The sequence below is a fragment of the Mustela nivalis genome (genome assembly GCF_964662115.1).
Source record: "Mustela nivalis genome assembly, chromosome: 17".
NCBI lineage: Eukaryota > Metazoa > Chordata > Mammalia > Carnivora > Mustelidae > Mustela > Mustela nivalis.
Window position 1 is genome coordinate 13,390,065 of NC_139036.1, and position 23,365 is coordinate 13,413,429.

Consider the following 23,365-nt stretch of genomic DNA (forward strand, 5'->3'; position numbering starts at 1 on the left):
ACCAGCCATCTGAAGAAACAGCACCTGAGACTTCTGACGCCCTGGGTGTCCCTACCTGGTGTCACCCCGCCCTCCCCTGTAGAAGAAATGGCCCTTTAGAACGCTGTTCATTTCCTTGCTTTCTTTCCCTTATTGTTTTGCTTAAACAATATAGAGTTCAGGTTTGCTCAATCTGAATGCTACATAAATGAAACAAAAAAGCAAATGCTGTATCTCTTCTGTCACTTCCTCTTCTCCCCGAATATTTTTGGGGTGAGGATTTTTACTGTTACGATTTGTTAAGCTTGCATATGTGTCACAGACTCTTTGGTATGCCTCATAAATTTCACAGTTACAAAATACAAACACAAAGTGCTAAATGTAAAGATTGAAGTTCTTTAAAAAATAAAGAAATCTAGGTGACTATTTTTGTCATCTTCAGATGAGGAAGGCCTTTCCAAGCATAACACCAAAGACAGAAATCACAAAAGAATCAGTTGACATGTTGGATGACAAAACAGTTTAAAATGTCTGTGGATAAAAATGCCCTGAGCAGAGTTACAAAGGCAAAACACAAACTGTGAACACTTATTAACAATACAGAAGACACAGAAAAGACCAATATCCTCATCATATGAAGGGGTCTTTCAGATTACATACGAAAGGGCTGAACATGCTCCCACACTGCTGGTCTGAATGGTGAGCAGGTTGGTGAGCGGGCGACATATGGCGGTATGTACCCAAAGTCTAAAGACAAGTGTGTACCCTTTACCCTGGAGTAGCCGATGTAGGAGTTTCACCGGAGGGAACAGGCAGAGATGTACAGTACAATTCATGTACGAGATGTCCTTCACACTCATTTCTACAATCGGGGGAAAATGCAAGTGACCTAAATGTCAAACAACAGGGAATGGTTTGAACTATCAAAACCACTGAAGTTGTGTCTCGGAAAAATGTCTCCCTTCATCAGGGCGATACCAGTTGAGATAAAAAGCAGGTTATACTCTGATAGACAGATGACTGGAACGCAAAATGGGACACCCAAGTGGGAACACGGTGGACGGTGTCTTCTATCCAACACAGAAATTATACTCTTAGACATTTACCCAAGAGAAATGTAAACATGACCACAAAAGCTTGGGTACACGTGTTCATGAGTTTTATTTTCAACAGTCAAAAACTGGAACGAACCCAAATGTCCATCACGTGATGCACAGATAAACGCGGTGTACCCATACAATGGAGTACTGGTGCACAGTAACGAGGAACAGACTTTTGGCTGAATCTCAGAGACATCATGTTAAATGAATGCGTCGAGACACCAAAGGCTAGCTACAGTATAATTACATCTCTACGGCAGACTGGGACAGGCACAACTACAGTGACGGAAGACAAATCGGCATTTGTCAGCAGCTGGGGTCAGCATGGAGGTCAATTGCAAATTAGTAGGAGCAAATTGGGGGGATGAAGGAAGTGTCCTACATCTTGATTGTGGGGGTGGTTACACAGCTGTCTATGTTTATCACACTCATCAAAATGTCACTTAAAATGGGTGGATTTTAGTGTCTATAAACTATTATATTTAGAGACAAATATTTTATTGTCTGTAAATTATACCTCAACAAAGCTGATGTTTACCAGTTTTTCTGAGTGTGTTGTTAATAGCATGGTGGGTAGGGTTTCAGTTTTGTCTAAAAAAATAGTATGCTTCTAGTCTCAGGAGAGACTAAGATACACTGTGGTAAGAGCTCCCCACGATCGTAACCAAACTGAGGTTTGCCTCATTCTCCTGTCCCAGTGTCCCCTACGTTGGAGGACTGTGCAAGGCGGGTCTCCTCCACATGGTGCACCCAGCATCCAGCCAGCCGCCATCTTGTGGCTCCATCACTGGGACACATGACTTCCACAATTACCATCATCGGGGGAAAGAGGTCGAAAGAGAGTTGCAGTTCTTACCTGTGTCACCCTGAAATTAACCCAGGTCACATCTGCTAGTAGTCTGAGGCCAGAACAAGTCACATGATCCCACTGCAATGGCAAGGAAGACTGAAAACATGGATCTTCAGTGAGTGCTAGTTGTTTTTGCCCTAATCTTCCAATTACCCCTTCCTCCCTCCTCCCTACACAGAACACGCACCCCTTCCTTAAGGGAAAACACCCATGTCCAGCCCCACCATTGCCTCCAGCCGACAGTGTAGGATCTGTGAGCAACACGCACTGGTCATCCTCTGTGTGGGGCTCCTCTTTGTCCAGAGCCTTTTGAACTAAAACCACAAGTCGTATACCCCTTTCCACATATACCCAATATCCTCCCAGGGCAATAGGGATCAGATAATCACAATAAGCATTCCCATTTGGAGTCCATCAAGACATTTCAAAATTCATCTAGAATTTCTAAGGAAAAACACTTTGAGAATTTCAGGAAGCATGGCAACCTTGAGAGCCTGCCAGGCACACTGTGTAGCCCCTACCTTGCGGGTGAGAAGATTCTCGACTGAAGCCCTGAGTCCTCTCTCTGACAAAATCTCCATGTCCAGGTTCCTCCACAGCCCCTCACTGTACCTTCTGGGGCTCTTTGTCCCCCCATCCCCCTAACTCTATTTTATCTTCCTTCTTGGCCATATCCGGAGTGAGCTTTCTCACTTTCTTGTCTGCTTCCTTTCTCCTAGAAGGGGTGAAAACTCAAACGTTATTTCATTCCATCTAAAGTGTCATATCATCAAAAGCTTTTGTAGGCCAGGCCTGGGATTTCATTCCCTTTAAATTTAATTATACTAAATGTATATAAATTAAATGATAATTAATTAAATTTAATTATATTCCCTTTAAAGCCTAGTAGGTGGGGCACACCTGGGTGAGTGACTCAGTCGGTTAAGCATCTGAATCTTGATTTCGGCTCAGGTCATGACCCCAAGGTCCCGGGACCAAGACCACACTGGGATCCATGCTGGGCACGGAGCCTGCTTGAGATTCTCTCTCTTCCCCTCCCCTCCCTCGCTTGTGCATATGTGTGCACGCACATTCTCTCTCCCCTCTAAAAACTTATTTCTTGGGGCACCTGGGTGGCTCAGTCGGTTAAGCATCTGCCTTCAGCTCAGGTTATGATTCTAGGGTCCTGGGATAGAGCCCCACATCGTGTTCCCTGTACAGTGGGGACCCTGCTTTTCTCTCTATGTGTGCCTTCCGTGCCCCCTGCTTGTGCTCTCTCTGTCTCTGTCTCTGTCTGGAAAATGAATAAATAATCTCTTTTTTTAAAAAAATTTAATTAATTCTTAACATTAATTAATTAATTAAAACCCCAGCAGGCATCTGCTCTATCTGCCTCAGGTGTATTCTATGTGCTAAACTTCTTGACAAGAAAAAATTCTCACCCATGTGCCTTTGCTTTATCACCTCTGGCCTTATTTCTCTCAATGGGATGGTTGACTCTGTCAGACACAAGAGGTGGGAAGGCCACGTCCTATTGTAATATTGCCCTTCAGTCGCCTTAAGCAAAGGAGAGGTGTTGTGGGTTTTCAGGTCCAAAGCTCTTTAAACACCACCTCTGGCTGTTGGGCCTGGAGAAGCACCCAGATTGTTACATCAGTCTGACTCTGTCCTGAACTTCAGATTTATCCTGATTCCCATCCATTCCTCTTGTGCTGATCTCTCCCTCGTAATCCTTGCCAAACGCAGCCAGCAGTAGCAAAGAAACATTACCTGCATCTTCTGTTCCAACCTCTTCCCCCAGGAACCATAAGTCCAGGAGTTCCTTGTCCCTTCCAAATTGTCACTGGAGACAGGTTTGTGAAATGTTTAACACAGATCTCCAGCGTTCCAGTCTCTCATATCAGACTCCTTACTCACTGCCCCCCCACCAGAGCCCCCTCTTTCAGGCCTTTGCAATGGTAGCATTTCTCCCTCATATCAATTTCTGTGTGAGTCATAATCGGAGAGGTTGTGTTAATAACCCCCCAAAGTCCAATGGCTTACCACCCTAAAGGTTACTGTTTGCTCACATTTGGTCTGATATGGTCAGGTGGGGGAATTCGGGATTCAGGGGTCCAGCCCCTTCCATCTTTGCTGAAGCTGTGTCTTCCAAGATGACCACAGCAGTGAATGAAAGAGACAGAAAGAGACGGTCTTGGCTGCTTCAGCCCGGAAGTGATCAGAAGTGACCCATGCCTCGTGGAAGCTGGGAAGACTCACCATGCACTCCCTAGAGCGGGTGAGCACAAGTGGCCACAGAAATATCTTAAGGGAGCAGAGCAGGTCCTGTGAACTCCCAGTACTGATAAAAGTCCCTTTCAGGGTAGGACCACACCAAGAAGGATCTGCTGAAAGGAGAAGGCACATTGGGCATAACAGTGACAACAGGAACCACAAACTAGAAGCAAGAAAAAGAGAGAGAGAGTGTGTGTGTGTGTGTGAGAGAGAGAAAGAGAGAAAGGGGGAAGAGAAGGTCTACATAGAGGGGAAGAGGGGTTACAAGACCTTTTTTTTTTTTTTAACATTTTGTAGACACACGGAAGAAGGAACTCTAGAGCTAGGAAGCTTAAAAGCAGATTCTGACCCCTCCCTCTTTTAGAAAGTTCAGAAAACTCCTTTAATATAAAAATGAAAATCAGAAAAAGATTGTCATTTAATTCCACACAAAGTTATCTTTGTGAAAATGGAATAATGGGCAATGTCATCACGGATAATGAGGGCACCCCCAAAATGTGTGCCCATAGAACACACACTCAAGAACATAAAAAACATATCCTAGTTTAAAAATGAGTCAACAAAAATTTTCAAAGGAATAAAAGACACAAAAGAATAACAAGTAACAAATCAAAATGGAAAGACCGCAGAAAAGATGTGCTAGGACTGAGGTGAAAGTTACAAATAAAAGAAAGTCCTCATTAGAGAAAAAAGCCCAAATTGAGAAGAACACGAGAGCAGAGAAACACAGCAGATTGACCTAAGGAAGATAAGTTGTGGGGCGTCAGGAAAAAAGGGAGTGATAACTGGAATTCAAGAGAAAGTGTGTATGCGGAGAACAGGCAGAGAGAGCTAACATATGTATAATAGAAGTCGCTGAAGAAAGTAATCAAAGCTGAACTCAATGTCCATACATTAAAATTTAAAAAACAAAACCAAAAGAACAAACCAACAGCAGCAACAAAATCCTTTTCCTGAAATAACTACCTTGAACAACACTGGATACCTAGGAAGATTGGTCCAGAGTATCCACCAGAGAGACATATTGTACGGATGCCTCTGGGAATCCAGGCAAAAGGAAGACACAGTCACTTGGCAGGAAGTTCAGGTCATCAGATTGACCTCCTTCAACACTTCCTGCCAGAAGCAACTAGAAGGCTTGTTTACAAGGAGGGGACCAGAGCATGAGCCAAGGAGGGTAGATCCAGGTAAACTGATTCCCAAATATAAAGGTTAGAAATGGTCACCAACAAGCAAAGACCCAAGGCTACTGTTCCTGTGGACACTTTCTGAGGATGCTCCCAGGAAAGAAGCTCAGACAACTGAAATGACCAGACAGACACGAACAAAAGTCGTGCGAGTTGTACACAGACAGACCACGTGGTTCCTTGGACAGCGAAGACCGAAAAATGGTTCTAAGAGCTCCAGGATGGTCTGAAGCAATGCAGCCAGCAGATATTTGAGGGAGCACGACAAGAGCGCGTAAAAGCTGGCATGAGCTCGCCAACTGTCCTGCGGTTCATGTCAGCCTGTACAAGGTAGTAATTCAGATCAGATGCTGTGGGAGGAGGATCAGAGCAGGTTTCGGTATCGCTCGTAGTGGAGAACCAAGAGACAAAATAGAGGGGACGGAAAGTATTTCGTACAGAGCTGAGTAATAAAGGTGACAACGGGAGCAGATACGGGAACTTTCCAAGGACCGAAAAGATAAAACCAAAGAGAGGCAGAAATAAAAATCATACTGAAAGACAATTTGTTTAAAAAAAAAAAAAACTCACACTGGTCTAAATGTATCATAAAACAATATGACAGAACGGAGGCTAAACGTATTGATTATATGGTCTTAGCTCACCTATTAATAGAAAAAAGGTTTTTAGGTTGGCTAAGAAAGGAAACTCCAATACTATGCTCGAAATCTCTCTGGAGTGCTGGCCAGAACATGTAGTCTAGTGAGGGCCTGTGAGGTGGGGGAGAGTGTGGTACGGCCATTGATCTAATCCAGAGGACTATACGAGCAGATAGGAGCTGGTTTATGTGAGAGAGACAAAAGGAAGAGTGTTCCAATTATCCATTGTTCCATGACCACCCCTACGTTAGGCCTAGACAGTCGTTTCATTATTACATGATTTCGTGGGTCAGGAATTGAGGGCGAGTGGGCTGGGTGGCTCGTGCTTCCCTCCTCCCCCCCCCCCCCCGAGGCTGGTACAGCTCACTCATTGGCATCCAATTGGAGGTGAGCTGGTCGGGAAGATCCAGGACGCTTTCGCCCACGTGACTGGGGTTTGGTGGAGCAGCTGGGAGGCTGAGCATGGTGGGGACTGTGGGTCGCTGGGCTACACGTGGCCTCTCCAGCCAAGGGTCTGGAAGCAGCGAGGGATCGTAGCAACAGGGTGTTGAGTGAGTTGGGTATACAACTCACTGGCCTTGTACAACCCAGCTCAGAAGATCTGGACATCACTTGTCCCCCACTCTGCCGAGGTCTGAAGCAGTCGCAAGTCACCCAGAGCCAAGGGGGAACACAGAGACCACACCTCTCAATGGCATGAATGTCCCAAAATTTCTGGCCATGTTTTCCAACTGCCACTAAGATTAAACCATATATTGTTTTAATGACAACCTACAGGGGAGAAACCCTCAGTAAGGGTCATTATCACAATCTATTGAAACATATGAAGTATCTTTGAACCCATGAGCTCATAATTATGTTTGTAATCCCTACTGGGCCACCACTAAAAGACCAGAGTGATTAACTATGGCAGGGGATACGCAAGCATGTACTCTACCTTTCCTTTATAAACCGTACCACCAGGGAGTCAAATAGTAGAGGAAGCTGAGTTTCTCTCCATAGTAACATAGAAATAAATGAAGTAGTCACAACAGAGTGAGAGCTCACCAGTTAGCAACCACTAATCCATTAGCAATCCGTCACTGACCGTCAGCAGCTGCTCTCACCCCAGAGCCAGCGGGACGCAATGCCTCCTGCAAAAGGAACACAGAGCTCTCTACCAAGAGCTCTTGCCAAAAAAAATCCAACCTGAGTCTGAGTGTCCAGATCCAGCTCCCAATCTGCAGGAAGTACACAAACTCTGCAAGCCTTTCAATCCAGGTTCTTCGACAAATGAATTACCAGGAAAAACACACGGCAGGGCAAGCTGGGGATGAAACAGACTTGGGAGATCCGTCAGCCCGTGTGATGTGGGGACCTCATTCAGATCCCGATTCAACCAGGCTTTGATGCATTTTGACATGTCTGAGACGATTTTAAGTTTGAACAGAGACCGGACATGTGCTGATATTAACCAATGATTGTTGCAGGTGAGGTATTAAATAATAATATTAATACTATTATTTAGGGACTAATTGTTCATAAAGACACTCTGGAATATTTGGGGATGAACTTATATGATGTCTAGGATGAATAGGGTGACTGCCCCTATAATTTGGGAGGTAGAAAGGTACCACGTTAGAGACAAGACCGGCGTGCACTAAGCACTCTTGAAACTGGGTGTTCGGTACTCAGTTGCTCATTACTTGCTCTAATTTTATCTATGTTTGAACTTTTCATAATAAAAGCCTCTGTGTGGGGGCGCCTGGGTAGCTGTCGGTGAGGCGTCTGCCTTTGGCTCAGCTCATGATCCCAGGGTCCTGGGATCAGGCACCCTGCTCAGCGGGGAGCCTGCTTCTCCCTCTCCTTCTGCTATTCCCCCTGCTTGTGCTCTCTCGCTCTCTCTCAAATAAATAAATAGAATCTTTTTTAAAAAATAGAAGGCTTATGTGTGCAAATTTTTGTACCATAAAAAATTTTATATAGAAAAAAAGGCTGGAAATATATACATCAAAATGCTAACTGTATATGGAAACTCACACAGTGTTCTGTGTCAAGTATGTCTCAAAAGAAATAAATTCTAAAAAATACGAATCATAAATTGTTCTGGCAGACAGGATTATAAGCAAGTTTTCTTTTTTAAATTGTTCAATAGCTTCTGAAATGTGTACAATGAACACACAGCACTTCAAAAATCCGGGAAAGGAAAATTAAACCAAAGCAGCACACCCTTCCCAGGAGGCGAAGCTTTCTCTCGGGCTCCGCAGGTGTGCGGGTAACTTGGCAGAACCAGGCCAGGAAGCCATTTGGCTGCACACACCGGGGCCCTTACAGGCAAATGTGCTTCTCCTTTGCCCCACTTCTCTTCTGGGAATCGTGCCCAGGGAAATCATCTAAACTCTGAACCGCCAACCAAGCTGCCGGCTCAAGGATGTCCACGCCAGCATTAGTCTCTTGGAGCAGACCCTTGGAGTCAGAAGCCACGTCCAACGAAAGGGGATTGTCTCAGGAAAGGACAGTACATCATGACGATGGAATGCTAGGAAACCCTCAAAATGGTGATTATTGGTCTGAAAGCCTCTGACTGAATGCTGAGTGAACCAAGGATGCACGTGGGTAAGTCTGTCATGATTCTAGTTTTGCAAACATTCATGGAAAATGAATAGAACCCAGCGAACAGCCTCACAGAACAGCCCATCATATTTTAATTTTAAATGCCTTTGCTCCTGATAAGGGAGACTTGGTTTTCTTAGAGCTCCTCTGGAAACCCTCTGGAGGCCAACGGCTCCCTTAGACCCAACTTGTTCCAGTGCCCTGTGTCTCTCTCACTATCAGTCTAGCTTTGTCTCTTGCAGCCATCCCCACTGCCTATCTGGTGAGACTTTCATGGACACCATTTCCTTTCCCTCCATCAGCAACCCCCCACCCCAGGCTCCCATGCGTGTCACAGCATAACTGAAAAGTGGAGAAGCTTGAGGGTTTCCTCACTACTGGCAGCTCCCCTCTGGCCACTTCTTGTCTCTTCCTCTGCAACTCCTGACCCTAGGAGGCCCTGGTGCACCGCACGTCTCCAGAAAGCCTTACAGTATCCTACAGCCCACCACCCAGGGCCATGCCGCCTTCCCTGACAGGTCCCATTCGCACATCCACACAATCCTCAGCATATTTTCTTTAAGGCCATTCTCACTGAAAGATGAACGTTGTGCCAGCTTCAAAGTACTATTTGTGCCCTTATTTGTGGTGGGACTTGATAGATTTCCCTCATCTCTACTCCCTGTCCTTCTACAGTCATAGATCCCTGGGGGTCTAGGTAGGGCTCTGGTTGCCTGTACAAAAACTACATTTCCCAGCATCCCTTGCAACAACAGATGACCATGTGACTGAAATATGGCCAATGGGATGTGAATCAATGCTGTACCATTTCCAGGTTATGCCATTCCAGGGAAGGGATTTGCCACCTCTTCGTCTCTTCCCCATCCCTGCCACCCAGAATGTGGGCTTGGAGCATAGTTACCATCCTGGGTCATAAGGACAAAGGCAGCAAACACCACTGGAAGAGCAGAGCAGCAAGGTGGAAGGAACCCAGGCCCTGACTCCATGAAGCCGCCTCTGTGCCACAGTTCACTGTCCCTCGAGCTGTTATAGGAGAGGAAGATAATCATCTGTCTGGTTTCAACCACCATCAGTTTGGTTTGGCTATCGTTGTTGTTAATAAGCAGCCAAACCTGGATCCTACCTGATACACTTGCTCTATTACGTGCCCCCAAGACAACCACGCCAGCGAGCTCTCTTATGACAGCTTCTCCTGGAGACGGATTCCGAGACAAGGACTCTGCGGCAGGTGCTCCATGAAGGAAGTGCTCCGAGAAGCCAGTAAGAGAGTGAGGGAAACGGGAGCAAGCAGGAGAAGCCCAGCAAGGGAGCATTTCTGTCCTGGCCGGAGCCTGATCCCGGGGAGCTCGGGAGTGCGCTTTCCTGCTGCAGAAGATTGGCTGAGGTGGCCCAGGGAGGAGGGCATCGACTCTCACGTACTTCCACTTCGTTGTATGGGGCAAAGAAGGCCCACGGGCCATTGTCTGAAACAGGCCGGAGATGTGGGTGGTCAGCCAGAGAGCCCAGAGCCCAGACCCCACAGAGAGGATTGGGTACATGGTTCCCATAAGGAGGTCTGCAGGCTCTGGTCAGACGCCAACAGTGTGCTCCACGCATGGGGAGGTGAAGCCTTCCAGAACCTCTGTGATTCCCACCCTGTCGACCTCTTCCCCCGGCCTCCTCATCCAGTGGCCTCAGCGGAGATGAACACCAACAACCCCAAAGATACTCCCCTAGGACCCCTGGCCGCGAGTTCCGGCAGATGACAGGAACCACATAATTCAGTTGCCCAGGAAACCATGCCAGCATTTTTCCCAGAGAAAGCAGTAGGTGCCAGCATGTGGGCCTCAGAATGTGGCGAATCCAAGAGGGGCAGCGACTTGCCCGAGGCCGCCCAGCTGAAATGCGGGGACTGAGGTGGGTGGCTGAAGGGAGGAGCAATGCTACAGAAAAGCCCAAAGCTGTGAGAACCTGGAGAAGTAGACTCCAGGCCCTGTGAAGAGCCACGAGAGCTTCTGGGGGCAGGATGGCCTCACAGTGGGTAGGGACAATGGAAGGACTTGGGGTTTCATTCACTGAGCACTTCTATGGACTAAAGCCCCGGCCTCTGTTAGCTTCTGTGTCCCTCAGTGTACTTCACGGGGGCACCCCCTCTCCTTAGGTCCACCCAGTAGTGGACACGGAACAAGGAATTCTTTGGGAGCAAGGATTCCCAAGGAATCCTGGGAAATAGCCACAGGGAAATGAGACCCAAGCCAGAAGGAGCCACTACGGGGTGTGTTCTCACCACAGTGCCTCCAGGGGCTCCTGGAGCTCTGTCCAGCTGGGGAGGCCCGGGACAGCACTGGCCTGTATCGTGCCCTGGGCAGAGCTGCGGAGCCGGGGGCGAGGCGGGGCACAACAGCCGTGGCTGCAGGCAGGTGACGGCCTCATCCCATGGAGACGCGAGGGGCTGCTCCTGGCCACGCTGCTGGGAGGCACTGCCACCCAGGTCCCTGTGACCCAAGCTGCAGGATCTTCCCACTCTTTCCAGCTCTTTCTCCCTCTTAGTTCTGAAAATAGTGCTTGCCAATGTTTGGAGAACTATGTGCTTTCTTTATTCTTACAACTTGAAGAATTGAATGACACGGAGCTTTTCATTTAGAAACTGGCATTGTATTTACTGGGCTCCATTAACCCAGTCTGGGGGGAAGGGAGGTCCTCAAATGCCTGAGAGGGGAAGAGCACCCAAGTGGCGGCCAGATACCGTCCTGAATGAGAGCTGGACCCTCCCAGGCCTTGGACCCCAGGCTACCTGGGCTGGGACCCCAAGCCTGCCTTTCACCCACCATGAGATCTTCAACAAATTGCCTAGCATCTTCTGTGCCTCGGTGTCATCCTCTGTAGAATGGTAAAGGCAACAGAACCCACTTCCAAGGGCTGTTGTGAAAATTCAATGCGGTAAACCGTGCACAGTGCATGGAACAGTGTGTGGCAGAGGGTAAGTGATCACTAACTGTCAGGTCAGCCTCTGCTTCAAGGGAGTGAAGTCTGGTGCTGTAAGCAGGCATGGACATGGGCACGGCCACCCAGTGTGATTGGGTTTGGGTAGAGGGAAGCAAGGGGCCATAGGAACCACAAGAAATGAGTGACAAATACAGGAAAACCACACAAAGGCAGAGCTGGAGGAAGTGGGTTTTGGTGGATGAATAGGAGTTCACAGGCTGAAGAGGTAAGGCGTAGTGAGTATCTGCATCTGGGTGGGCTGGCCATCTGGCATCCAAACCTCTTCTGAACAGGAGCAGCTCCTGCAGAGCATCCCAAGCCAGCAGTGTTCTGTGTCCTCCTGCAGAGTCTGAAAGGACCAGACTTTGGTTTGGTCATTAGACCACCCCTGCCTGGGACTTGGAAGCTTAATTTTGGACAAGGGTCACCACAGAGTCCTGACGAGGCTGGCATGGAGGCCCCGGGCCCCTGTATCTTCTCCCTTCCACTCAGTAAGTCCTAAGACTGAGTCAAGAATCCCCCCTTTACCTCGGGTCAACAATCACATTTCTGTTGCTTGCAACCAAGAATTCTGAAGGGAATTTCCGGCAGAAAGCCCAAAATGAGCAGGAAATGCAAGGGAGGGCCTGCTCCAGTGATCCTGGCCCTTGCTCCCCAACCAAAAGGCCCAGCACTGAAGCCTGCCCCTCCTCCACGCTCTCCTCTTCAACACTCACAGAGATCATACAAGGAGGCAGGCTGCCTTTCTGCTCCATCGCACAACCAACAACACAGCCCTGAGAAGTGGTGATTTGCTGAAAGTTGTCCATAGATGGGAGGGACCAAGGAGGCTCTAACATCAGGTCAGACACCTGGTCAGGCTCTGCACTGCTGCACTCAGGAGGCCCCCGGAAGCCCAGAAGGGAGGTCTGTCCCCATCCACCGTCACAGCCTGTGAAATGTTCCAGACCCAGGACAGAGAATGAGACCAAGGTTTAAAACGCAACCCTAGCTCTGCCATCCTGGCGGGACTACGGGGAATGAAGTTTGGGTTTAAAGGCAACTATGAGAAGGAGAATGAATCTGGAGCCCAAGGAACACAGTGCCTGGTGCTCTGCATTCCGTGGCTGGACCTGGAACAGCACAAGAGGGGCGGCTAAGAGCAGGAACCAGAGGGACCAGAGGGACTGAGCACCCACTGTGCGCCAGGCCCTTAATGGGCCTCCAGGGTCTCACGGAAACCATGTCAGCAAGAACAGTGGCCAGAGGACACTGAGTCTCAGAGAGGTACTGTGACATATTCAAGGCCACACAGCCTGGGGTGACAGAGTCCAGGGAGGGCTGTCTGACCCAAGAGTGGGGATGGAGGGTAGGTAAACCTTCAGGGAGGTCGGGGCATGGAGCAGGGCTTGGATATCAAAAGGCATTACATAGCAGAGATGATGACATCTCAGAAAGGTGTTACTATTGTTCTCAGTGTAAGTCTGACTGCATCTCTCCTCTGCTTAAAACCCTCCAGCGACTCCCAGTATGCTGTGAAAATGAAATCTGGAGTCTTTGACATGTCCTACAGGACACCACAGGATCTGCCCCAATCCTTGATTCTCTTCAGTGGCACCAAGTCCCCTCCCATCTCAGGACCTTTGCACAGGCTGTTCCTGGCATGCTCTTTCCACTCCTCACCTACTTCTTTCCTCCTCCTCCTGCTGGTCCCCTTACATGGAGTCTTCTGAGGCTGTGGGTTCTCCCATGGCCAGGACCCATAAGGGTCCCACTCCCACCTGTCCCCTTTTCTGTCATAACACTGAGTGTGGTTTATAGTACTCTTAGCCATACATTTGGCAAAAGTTGGCTCTTGGGGGAGTAAAAGAGTCTCGATGGTACAATAATCTGTGACCCCACGTGACAAAATCGTGTTCCTTAGTTCTCTCAAGTTATCTCTTGTTCAGGAGAAAGTAAATTTAAATAATTCACCTCATGAATCAAAACTACTTAATTATAATTAAGTTTAATGAACATAAATGATGTAATTAATTAATTTATTGTGGTGTTTCTCCTCAGGGAGCAATAATGGAAAAGAAGTGGGAAATGCTGCTTTAAGCATCTGTGAGTTCTCTCCTTCCTGCTCCGGTGCCCTCGCTGACCTCACTGAGGGCAGGCCCCGGTCAGCCTCGGCCCCGCTGGAGCTCCAGCTCTGGAAGGCTCCCTGGCATACAGTGGGCGCTCAGATAACACCTTCCGTGGCCAAGCCCCACAGTGAGCAATCCAGATAAGGTTCTGCCGTGGAGAGTACCCACTCGGTGTCCTTTGCCTGCCCCTCTCCCCCTGCCCTGGGCAATGGAGAGCCACGGAAAGGAAGGACTTCCTGGGCTGGTGCACCCCAAGCATCATTCCACCCCAGTCTCCCACAGCAAGGCTGGCCCAGGACAAGAATAGAGCAGCCCACAGCTTCAGCAAGCCTGGAGGGGGTGGAGGCAGCTAAACCTGGCTTGGCAGGTGGCTCATTCGGGGTAGGGCAAAGCTTGGGCTGGGGGTGGGAGGCGGGGCAAGACGCCCGGGTTTCTGGGTTCACCCAGTTCTGCTTCACTGTCTGGGGGAGGGGGTGCTGCGGGCAGGGCCAGACCCTCCCTGGGCCTTTGTAACCTCCAGGAGACCCCGAGTCCCCGGGTGTGAGGATGCACGAGCCACGATAAACATAGCACAGCGGATGTATATTTAGACCCTCCCACCTGGTTTCCAAAAGGGTTCCGAATGGCTTTCACAAGAGGCAAAGAAATGAACACTTACAGCGTGCCAGGGTTTACACATGAGGCCCTCACGTCACAGGCCTCAGGGAGTAGAACCAGGACAAGGAGAACCTCTGATCCCTCTAGGAAGTCTAAAGGAGAATGAGCTCCCCGTCGGGGGAGGTGTCCAAGCAGAGGCCACAGACTCCGGGTGGGAGGGCTTGGCGGGGAAGGGATCAGTCCAGCCCAGGAGGGCCGGGCCAGATGCTAGGTCCCTGCCGGAAGAGGAAAGACAGCCGCCCTGGGGGCTCCGTCATCACCCCTGCCACAGGCAGCAGTGGAGCAGACCCAAGATAAAGCCCGGGACTGGGAGCCATTTGCCAGCCACCCCCTCCCCGCCCTCCCCTGGGGCCAGAGTTACCCAAACAGGCTTCAGAACTGGAGCGGGGGAGTAAGCCTTAATCACGGTTCTCTCTCGGGAGGGCTGTGCTCCAGTCCGCAGCATCGCAGGGAGCCCTGCCCTCAGAGCCCCAGCCAGGCTGTGGATGGCTGCTGCGCGGGACACGCCAACGGAGCGCTGAGCTCCCAGCTTTGGTGCTGCTCGCTGTGTGGCCTTGAGCTGTTTGCTCCCATTCTCGGAGGTGCACCGCTCCACACAGCGCATTAAAGTGTTACCTTGCTCCTGGAGAGCCCTCCCAGGACTGATGCCCCAAAATAAATAGAACCGCAGCACCTCCCCCAGCCACCGCCCAAACCTTGGCACAGTTCTGATGGAGCTGGGCTCCCGGGGCCCCGCTGCCTTGGTTCTAGGTTCAGCTTGAAGTCAGAGGGCACCTTCCCTGCACCTGTCACCTCCTGTCAGTGCCAGGGCCCCCTCCATTCCGGGCACCCATATGAGAGCTCCTGGTGCAGTGGGAAGAAAATATGCTAGGGTGAGGGATAGAGTCTCGGGGAGTCTGGGAGGCCTTTGTCATGAGGCTGCATGTAAACATCTGAGCCAGCCGGGAGGACATCTTGGGAGAGTGTTCTGGGCAGAGACAACAGCCAGTGCAAAGGCCCTGAGGTGGGGTTAGCGTGGTTGAGCACTGTATGTCTGAAGCGCAGATAAGAAGTGGGAGAGTGGTGAGATGGCCAGCAGCTGGTGTGGGCGCTGTGGGTCATCAGGAGGCTTGGACGAGTGGAGGTGGGATCCACAGCATAGTTCTGAGGAGACAAGGGACTGGGCTGATATTTAACAAGGGAGGCTACCTTCCCTGGCCTTTCCCTGGCCTCCGGAGGGGAGAGAGTTCTCTCATCTTCCCGCTAAGGCTGCCTTCCCACTCCTGACCAGGCCTGAATGCTGCCTGATGAGGATGCTCTCACTACTGTCATTGCAACAGAAAGTCCACGTGCCTCTGCCATCCATCTATCGGTCCAGAGAGACTCCTTAGCCCCAGGGATGGGCACCCCATCCCCAACCAGACTGTGCTGCCTGGAGAGGAATGAAGACAACCAGCACTGGCAAAGGGCCTCTGACTTCTACCTCACAACCTGGGGATAGGGAAGAGAAGACCCGGCCACTTTCAGTGAGGAGCACGCAGGAAGCCTTCACAGAGGTCATAGGTTATATGAACTGTCAACGGCCTGGGGCTTTAGCATGTCCTTTGTAAATGTCAAATTATCTGCACACTGGCACCCCCCACTTGGATGCATGCACACCCTTTGTAAAATCTGAAGGGTTCTATAAATAGTAAAGGAATCTGTAAACAACCTCTGTTTGAACTATGTGCAGAGGAATCTGCCTGCAAATCCTAAAGTGCTTCCTAATGGGGCCACCACTTGGCAAACTGTAAACTACTTGGGAAACTACAAAGTGCTTTATAATTCAGTACAGGGCTCTGCAAACGTAAATTACTTTGCACACTGTGCTGTAAAGAGCCCCGAGCTTTGCAAAGTGCAAAGTCCTTTGTAAACTGTGTTGCTCTTTGTAAACTGAAGAGCGATCTGCCAGCTGGGGGTGGGGGGCGGCTGTGCACCCATGAGGTTCTGTAGATGAGTCAGGCCTTTGCCCTTTCACTCTGCATCAGCCGGAGCTCCCAACTCGGCCCGCGCACACAAGGAGAGGACTGGCTGAGCACAAGCGGGCCTAGGGTGCAGAGACCGAGAACTGGGCGGAGAGGTTCGGAGCCCCAGCGTGGGTCCCCAGCCGGTCCCGACCCACCCGGTCGCTCCGCTGGAGAGCATCGAGTGCGGGTGAGGGGTGGGGAGCAGAGTGGGTGGGCAGGGAGCTCGGAGGCTGGGCGGGGCTCCGGGGACACGAGGTCAAAGTCGGGGCTCTGCCGCCTCCTGGTGGCGGCAGGAGGAACGACTGGGGCCGCGCCCCTGGGACTCGGGTCCTGCCTGTCCTGTGCGCGCACACATACATACACGAGCGCGCACGCGCCTGCGAGCCGATCCGCGCACGCGCATACGTCCACGCGCGCACCTACACACAAGGCTTCAGAATTCATTCACGCCCTCATCCTTCCCTTCGTGTATTCATTCATTCGCGTTTTCATTCAACGAACGTTGACTGAATGCTTGCTAGATGTCAGCATGGGGACACAACAGTGGCAGATCTACCCAGATAACGCTGATAAAGATGAGGTAGCCCGGCTGGACCAGATGGGGGAGGGCTCTCTGAGGCAGGGACACCGCAGACCCACAAGGCGGTGGCTGTGCAGGTGGACACAGCAGACCTGGAACACAGCTACAGGAAGATGGGGAGGGGCACACCAGGCAGAGGCCACAGTCGGGCAGAGGCCAGAGGTGAGAAGCTGCCTTCATGAGGGAAGTAGGGAGGGGCACAAAGTGCCTCGAAATGATTCAGTGCTGTGCTGGGGGAAGGGTTCATAGGCAGAAGCCTGTCCCAGACTGAAGACCAACTTGGGGTAAAAACCAGACTTCACTTCTGGCTGAACTGAGGCTGAGAGGAGTGTGCACAGAGATGTACCCAACAAAGGTATCAGTGCCTCCTTCAGGGAACATGGCCCAATTTCCCATGGAGGACTAGGGAGGCCCTGCTCTCAGGCCTCAAGATGTAGTAGGCTGACTCTCCCCAGTTTGATCCTCCTGGCCTGCGACTGGCAGGATGAGCATGTGACCCCTTCCTAGCTAGGAGAGTCAGCCCTGAGACTTCTGCTGCAGCCCTAAGCTTGTGGGAGACACTGGCTGCTGACTTGGTCCGCATGAGGGAAGTGTGAAACCAGACAGAGGACACCAAGGTAAGCTGGACACAAGTTCTTCAGGATATTAGCCAGACCCCTGGATCGAACCATGCCTGAAGCCAGTAATTACATGAGCAAAAATAAATTCCCTTCTGCTTTCATCTGTTGGAGGAGGGTATCAGCCCTAGCCCAGGCCTAACAGATCACAGGATCATAGAGCCACTCTGGACCCTGGCAAGGAACCTTCCTTGAGCTCCCCCACGACTCTCCTCAGAGCTCTCTCAGGGGACCCAGGCCTCAGGCTCTCCACCTTCCAAGATGTGTGGCTTTGAGCAAGTTACTTCAGCTTTTTGGCCTGTTTTCTCATCTGTAAAGTGGGGATGACAACATAACCGGAAACAATTACTTAACAGCCTGGATGAGGTGGCTATGGCGAGGCTGGGGGCCAGTGCTTGGCACATGTTCATCCCTCTGTGCACCGGGCAGTGCGGTCTTCACCGGGGGGCGCTGCGCAGGCAGTCCTCCAGTGGGCTGTGTCTGCTGCTCTGCCCAGGGACCAGCACCGGGCCTGCAGCCTCCACTGCGAGCTGCAGTGCCCTCACATGTGCGAGGGAGGGTCTGTTCAAGGCAGGGCCTGAGGGGTTCAGCAGCAGCTCCCCCAACCCCCACCTCCCCTGATCATGCTGCTCTGGCCTTGGCCCAGGGGTAAGAGCACATCCTACACGACCTTCACCAAAGAGTGGGGCTCGCCGCTCTGACACACAGTCTCACACAATCTTTGTCCCACTTTTCTTTTTTTTTTTTTTTAAATTAAAACAACAATCAGGTAACTGCCCCAACCCATCAGGGATAAGACCCTGGGCACAGTCCTTTCTTCAAAAAAATATATTTTCTTTTTTCCTTTTTTTTTTTTTTTTAAAACAACACCAAAAGCAAATCCACAGCCCCTGTTGAGCCGGTCCCCAAGGAGAGTGAGCTGGACAGCTCCCCTAGCACCTCTCTGAGCAGAGACCTTGGGCCCATCCCCCTAGACCCCAGACTGAGCAGAGAGGGGGTCTCCACCTGCTGGTCCCTAAGGGGTGGGAGAAAAGTGATCGGCTCCACACCATGCAAGAAAAATAAAAGAGCCAAACCCACAAAGCAAAAGAAAAAAAAAAAAATCAAGAGGATAAGTTAAAAAAAAAAGTGAAACAACCCCCCCTCCCGAGGCAGTGGCCAGGGGCTGGGTTGAGCCCATGTGCCCTTAGAGGCCCCATTTGCCAGTGCTGGGCTGAAGGCTCACATGGCTCTGTTGTCTCACTCGTGGGGGTGCAGGAGGATTCACGTGGCTCATCCCCCGACCGTGTCCCCCGACACCGCTCCCAGGACAGAGGTGTGGCCACCCTAGGCCAAAGTGTGCAAAGTCCATTCAGTCAAGAGATTAAAAAAAAATATACAACTTGGGTGGCATCCAGGGCTGGGCCCAGGCAGTTTCCCGTACTCAGGCACTGGCTGCCCTCTCCGCAAGGGGCAGTAGGGTCTCACGGAAGCCATCCAGACCCGTCCAAGTCCAGGATCTTAGGGGCTGGAGACTTGGGGTCCGTGGAGCAGCAGGGGCAGAGGCACTGGTGGGGCCCACATGGGCCTGGCTGAAGGCCCCGATGGTCTGGTTCTTTGGCACTTGGGGCCAACGGCTTGTTGCCAAGTCCGGCAAGAGCAACCCCCTTGAGTCTTCCCCCAAACACCCAAGGCTGTGGTGGCACTAGCTCATGGGTGTGGGCAAGCAGTGCCCCAGCGGAGGGGGTGTGGGGCGCTGGAGGGCCAGAGGGAATCCACGGCCCCGCCCCCTACGAGTCCTCCCCCAGGATCTCCTTCACGAAGGCAGCAATGTCCGTCTTCTTGGTTTTGTGCAATGTGAAGAACGGGTGCTCCTGGAGGGACAAGAGAAGCCAGTCACCATGGGTAAGAGCTCGGAGGCCAGGCAGCGATGCCCCTGCCTCCCCAAAGCACCCCTGGCTCCTATGCGTTCCGCCTGCCCAGGGCCCGTCTCTCTGCCTGGCGATCTCCTATGCCTCCTTCTAGAACCTCCCTCTCCAGGAAGCCCTCCTAGCTAAGACACAGCGGGTTGGCTTCCTCCCCCTGCCCTCCTTCCTGCAGCCACCCTCTGGCCACATTGAACTCCCTCCACCCCACCCCTACCAGGCGTAGGGCCAAGTGGAATGCCCTTCCCATCAGCACCGAAGTCCTTATTCATCCTTCCAAGCCCACTTCAAATATCACCTCCTCTGTGAGGCCTTCTCCAATAGCTTCGGAGGAAATGGCTTCCCTCCCCCTACCATCTCCCACCCCAGCCCTCAGCACCAGCTGTCAGAGCACCGCTGGAGCCCCTCCAAGGGGCCTGGTGTGGAGGATGGGGAGGGAGCAGGGGTATGTCTGAGCACACCCTGAGGCACAACTGAGTAGCTGAATGATTCAGGACGAGGCAAGCCGGAGGCAAGCCAGAGGTGCTGAGGGCTCTGTGCACAGGGAGGCCCTCCCCGCACAGCCCCACCACCTGGCCGACGCCCCGCACTCACCATCAGCTCCAAGTAGCTCATGCGCTCCGCAGGGTTCTTCCTCAAGCTAGGAGAGAACGGGGCAGGCTGAAGCCAGACTGGCACGGAGGAGGGAGGTCCAGGCCAGCCAAGCCAGGGTGGGCTCACCCTTAAGTGGGCAGTGAGGACACACATGTCCTCCTGGGGCCCTGGGAGGAAGGGCTGGGACTGTTCTGGGGGACTCCTGAGGATGGAGTGGGATCTGGGGGTACACATTACAGAGACTTAGACCAAGTTGCTTTGCCTCTTGGGATATTTGTTTTCTTATCTCCAGAGTGATCCAGAGAATTCTCAACGATCCAGTACCAAACGACAGTGAAAGGCAGTCGTTAACAACCACAGACACGGTGTCCTTCATCAGGAGGGAAACTCCTCATCCCGGCTCCAGGGACCAGGGACACCCAGGTGTGAAGGGGCAAGGTGACCAGTGACCTCTGCCTGCCAAGCTCATTTGTCTGCAGTCTTTCTTATTTTCCCATAAAAGAAATAAAGGATACAAATTCTCCTCTGAGTATCTCTTTGCCCACAATACAAAGATATGTCCATATGTTCTTTCACTTCTGAACACCTTGTGGTCTTTCAGATCTCTTTCAAAATCCAAAGACCATCATTTGCCAGCTCTTCCTTGTGCTCTCTTTCTGCCCTGCATATTTTGATGCTATGTCATGTGGGCAGGACTTGGGAGGCTGCAGACTCACCACTGTGCAGTGAAGTCCACAAACTCGGGAGAGAAACGGTCAGCTGGGAGCTGGGGAGACGGCTCTTCCACCACCTGCTTCAGCTGCTGGAAAGGAGTCCCCCAGGATTCATACGGAAAGCGGAGGATGGCCATCTCGATCTGCGGGGAGGCAGGAGCGCGGGTCAGAGGCGCACACACCTGGCCCCTGGAGGCAGGCCGTGCGGGGAACCTAGGGAACCTGGCCTGGCCTGCCGCCCGAAGCTGGGCCACAGGAGGGTTGAGGGGCAGACGCATGACATCAGAACAAAGATCAAAGCTGGGGGAACAGCGGTAGTCGGTTCCCCTGACCCAGTCGGCACAGACTACGGCTCATGAAGCAAATCAAGCCCGGGGTGGTGACTGGTGGGACTGTCATCGGGCTTTGAAACCACCTAAATTCAGAAGGCTTTACGTAAAAACCCAAGTTCCAGCTCATCTGGAAGAATCAGAGGCACTGCAGCCCTGGGACACCTTCCCACAAGGCAGCAGTCAGCAAAGGCACGTGGGGTAGGCAGTGGCCTCGCCGCTCGCCACAGGCCACCCCCAGACAGTCTCCACGGGGTCTTAAGGACCTGCTGCCCTTCATTTGGGCAGTTGTTGTTATGAGAGAGCAGGCAAATGGGAAATGAAATTATCCTCCCAAGCCGGTCTCTCCCCAAAGCTGTAGACGGAGAGGCCTGCGCTGACCAGCTCTGGCCACAGCCCCCGGGGCCCATCAGCAACTGAAGTGTGTGGCTGCTCCCACCCCACCCTCACAGCATCGTCCTGCAGGACCCCTCTGCAAGGCCTCCTCCTCCGGGAAGACTTCCCCCTCCCTGCTGACCTCCTGAACACACAGCCACCATGGAGGCCTGGTCAGTCCTACTGAACCCGGAGCTCCCTGCAGGTGACACAGAAGCCACCTGGCCTCTGTCCCCGTGCCAGGCCCCTCGCCACATGCCTCGCCTGCAGTTGGCGGGAAGTCATTTGTGGAAAAGACCAGCTATCTTGAGACAAACTCTGGGTTCTGATTTTGACTGCCGAATTAAAAAAAAAAAAAAAATCAGGTCAGCCCAGGCCCCCGCCTGGAATAGCACAGAGACTTCTCACTGACAGGCCATAATCACCATAATGAACACAAGAGACCTCAGCTCAAACAAATGCTTCGTGTTGGCAACTGCTGCCTGAACAGCTCACTAATTATTGTGCTAAGAAAGGGCCTTCCCATTAGGCTAAAGGCCCTTTTCCAGCCAAGACATAAACACACCCCACAGATGGAGGGTCTGCAAACCGCAGCAGGCAGGGTTGTGAGCTGGTAAGACTTTCACAGGACTAATTCAGGGTGCTTTTTCCTAGAACGTTCACCGATTCCAAGTAGCAGAAGTGAGGGTCCTGTGTGGTTTTCCACGGAAGGATCCAGTGGTCTGCCAGAGTTATAATTAGAAAAACAGAAAACCGTCCAGACTCTTCACCTCCTAACCCTTTTTCCCACCCCCCGTAATTTTTTCTAGAGTTCAAAATATGCAAAACAAAACAAAACAGCCTCTGGGCACAAAATGCATGGTGTGGTGTGATTTGTAACAGAGTATTAAGAGGCAGTCAAAACGGCCCCGGGGACTGGCCTGCTGCAGGGCGGCTGACCCTAACCGAGACCATGACCACAAGGGCCACACTCCGTGATACCCCATTCACTGTTCATCTGCTCAGCACTTGCTCAACACCTGTTACGGCCAAGAGCCTTCCCAATCTCATCCCACGTCTGTAGGTTCCGTGGCTGTGCCCACGTGCCCGCAGATGGCTACCCAGGGTGGGCTCCGAGGCCTGGAGGGACACCCCCTACGGAGCAGGCCTGGCACCCAGGGTTTTGCTAGTCCCTCCCCCGGGGTCACCCAGGGACTTTGAAAGGAAAGAGAAATCCGGAAACCAGTGAAACAGCCCCCATTCGACACTGGCTGGGGAGATGGGGGCAGATGGTGTGGGGTCTCTCAAGGGGATGCCCACGGGGGGTCCTCACAACTCCGGGAAACACGAGTGATGTCGTGCTAACGGAAAAAAGCAAAATAAAAACCAGAGAAAACATCTAGAAGGAAATGCACAATGTTGGCAGTGGACAGCAGGGAGAAGGGGCTATGTCTCCTTGATGATTTTTTTACTTTCGTCTTTTTTCTTTTTTTGGTCTTTTTTGTTTCATTTCGTTTTTGTTTTTTACTTTGTCTTTTTTTTACCTCTCGTCTTTTTTTATTTTTTGTCTTGTTTTTGTTTTTGTTTTTACTATTTTTAGATGGTGTTTCTATGACTTTCATAACTTCTGGGGACAAACCTAACCTCTACTGGGGCAGCCAGGTTCCTAAGCTACCCGTGCAGCTTCTCCCATTTGTGCAAGCTAGTCCCCCCTCCCGACATGGACTCTACTTCCCCTTGACCCTGGCCTGGCCTGGGACGCTCTGAGCAACAGAATGAGGCAAAAGCGACACAGTGCCCATCCTGGGACAGGCAGGACAGAGTCTCTCTTTCAAGGAAGCCAGCCATCGCAGGGGACATCAGCTACCCTGGAACCCAGCAAGCAAATGGCCGAGGCAGTCACGTAGTGGCCCTACATCTGCTAAGCCTTCCCGGACTTTCCAGCCCAGCCCTGACCCCAG

At 51.5% G+C, this 23,365-nt stretch overlaps 1 protein-coding gene and 2 long non-coding RNA genes across 3 annotated transcripts in view; 1 reads left to right on the top strand and 2 right to left on the bottom strand.

Annotated features, from left to right (window-relative positions):
• Positions 1-1,174: 1,174 nt before the first annotated feature.
• LOC309851474 lies at positions 1,175-2,631 on the bottom strand. The gene is made up of 3 exons (XR_014304796.1): positions 2,117-2,631; positions 1,936-2,025; positions 1,175-1,392 (listed from the first exon to the last, which is right to left on the bottom strand). It is a non-coding gene; the product is annotated as an uncharacterized lncRNA (long non-coding RNA).
• A 5,756-nt stretch (positions 2,632-8,387) lies between these two features.
• Positions 8,388-15,688, top strand: LOC309852157. Its single transcript, XR_014305108.1, has 3 exons — positions 8,388-8,602; positions 13,604-14,052; positions 15,599-15,688. It is a non-coding gene; the product is annotated as an uncharacterized lncRNA (long non-coding RNA).
• Positions 15,689-18,230: 2,542 nt separating this feature from the next.
• MAP2K3 (mitogen-activated protein kinase kinase 3) overlaps positions 18,231-23,365 on the bottom strand; it is a 29,647-nt gene continuing 24,512 nt past the window's right edge. Inside the window, exons 10-12 of the mRNA XM_082707593.1 lie at positions 20,725-20,864; positions 20,009-20,054; positions 18,231-19,363 (exon numbers count right to left, since the gene is read on the bottom strand). Of these exons, the coding sequence (XP_082563719.1) occupies positions 19,280-19,363; positions 20,009-20,054; positions 20,725-20,864 (270 nt within the window). The 3' untranslated portion in view covers positions 18,231-19,279. The remainder of the gene's footprint in view (positions 19,364-20,008; positions 20,055-20,724; positions 20,865-23,365) is intronic.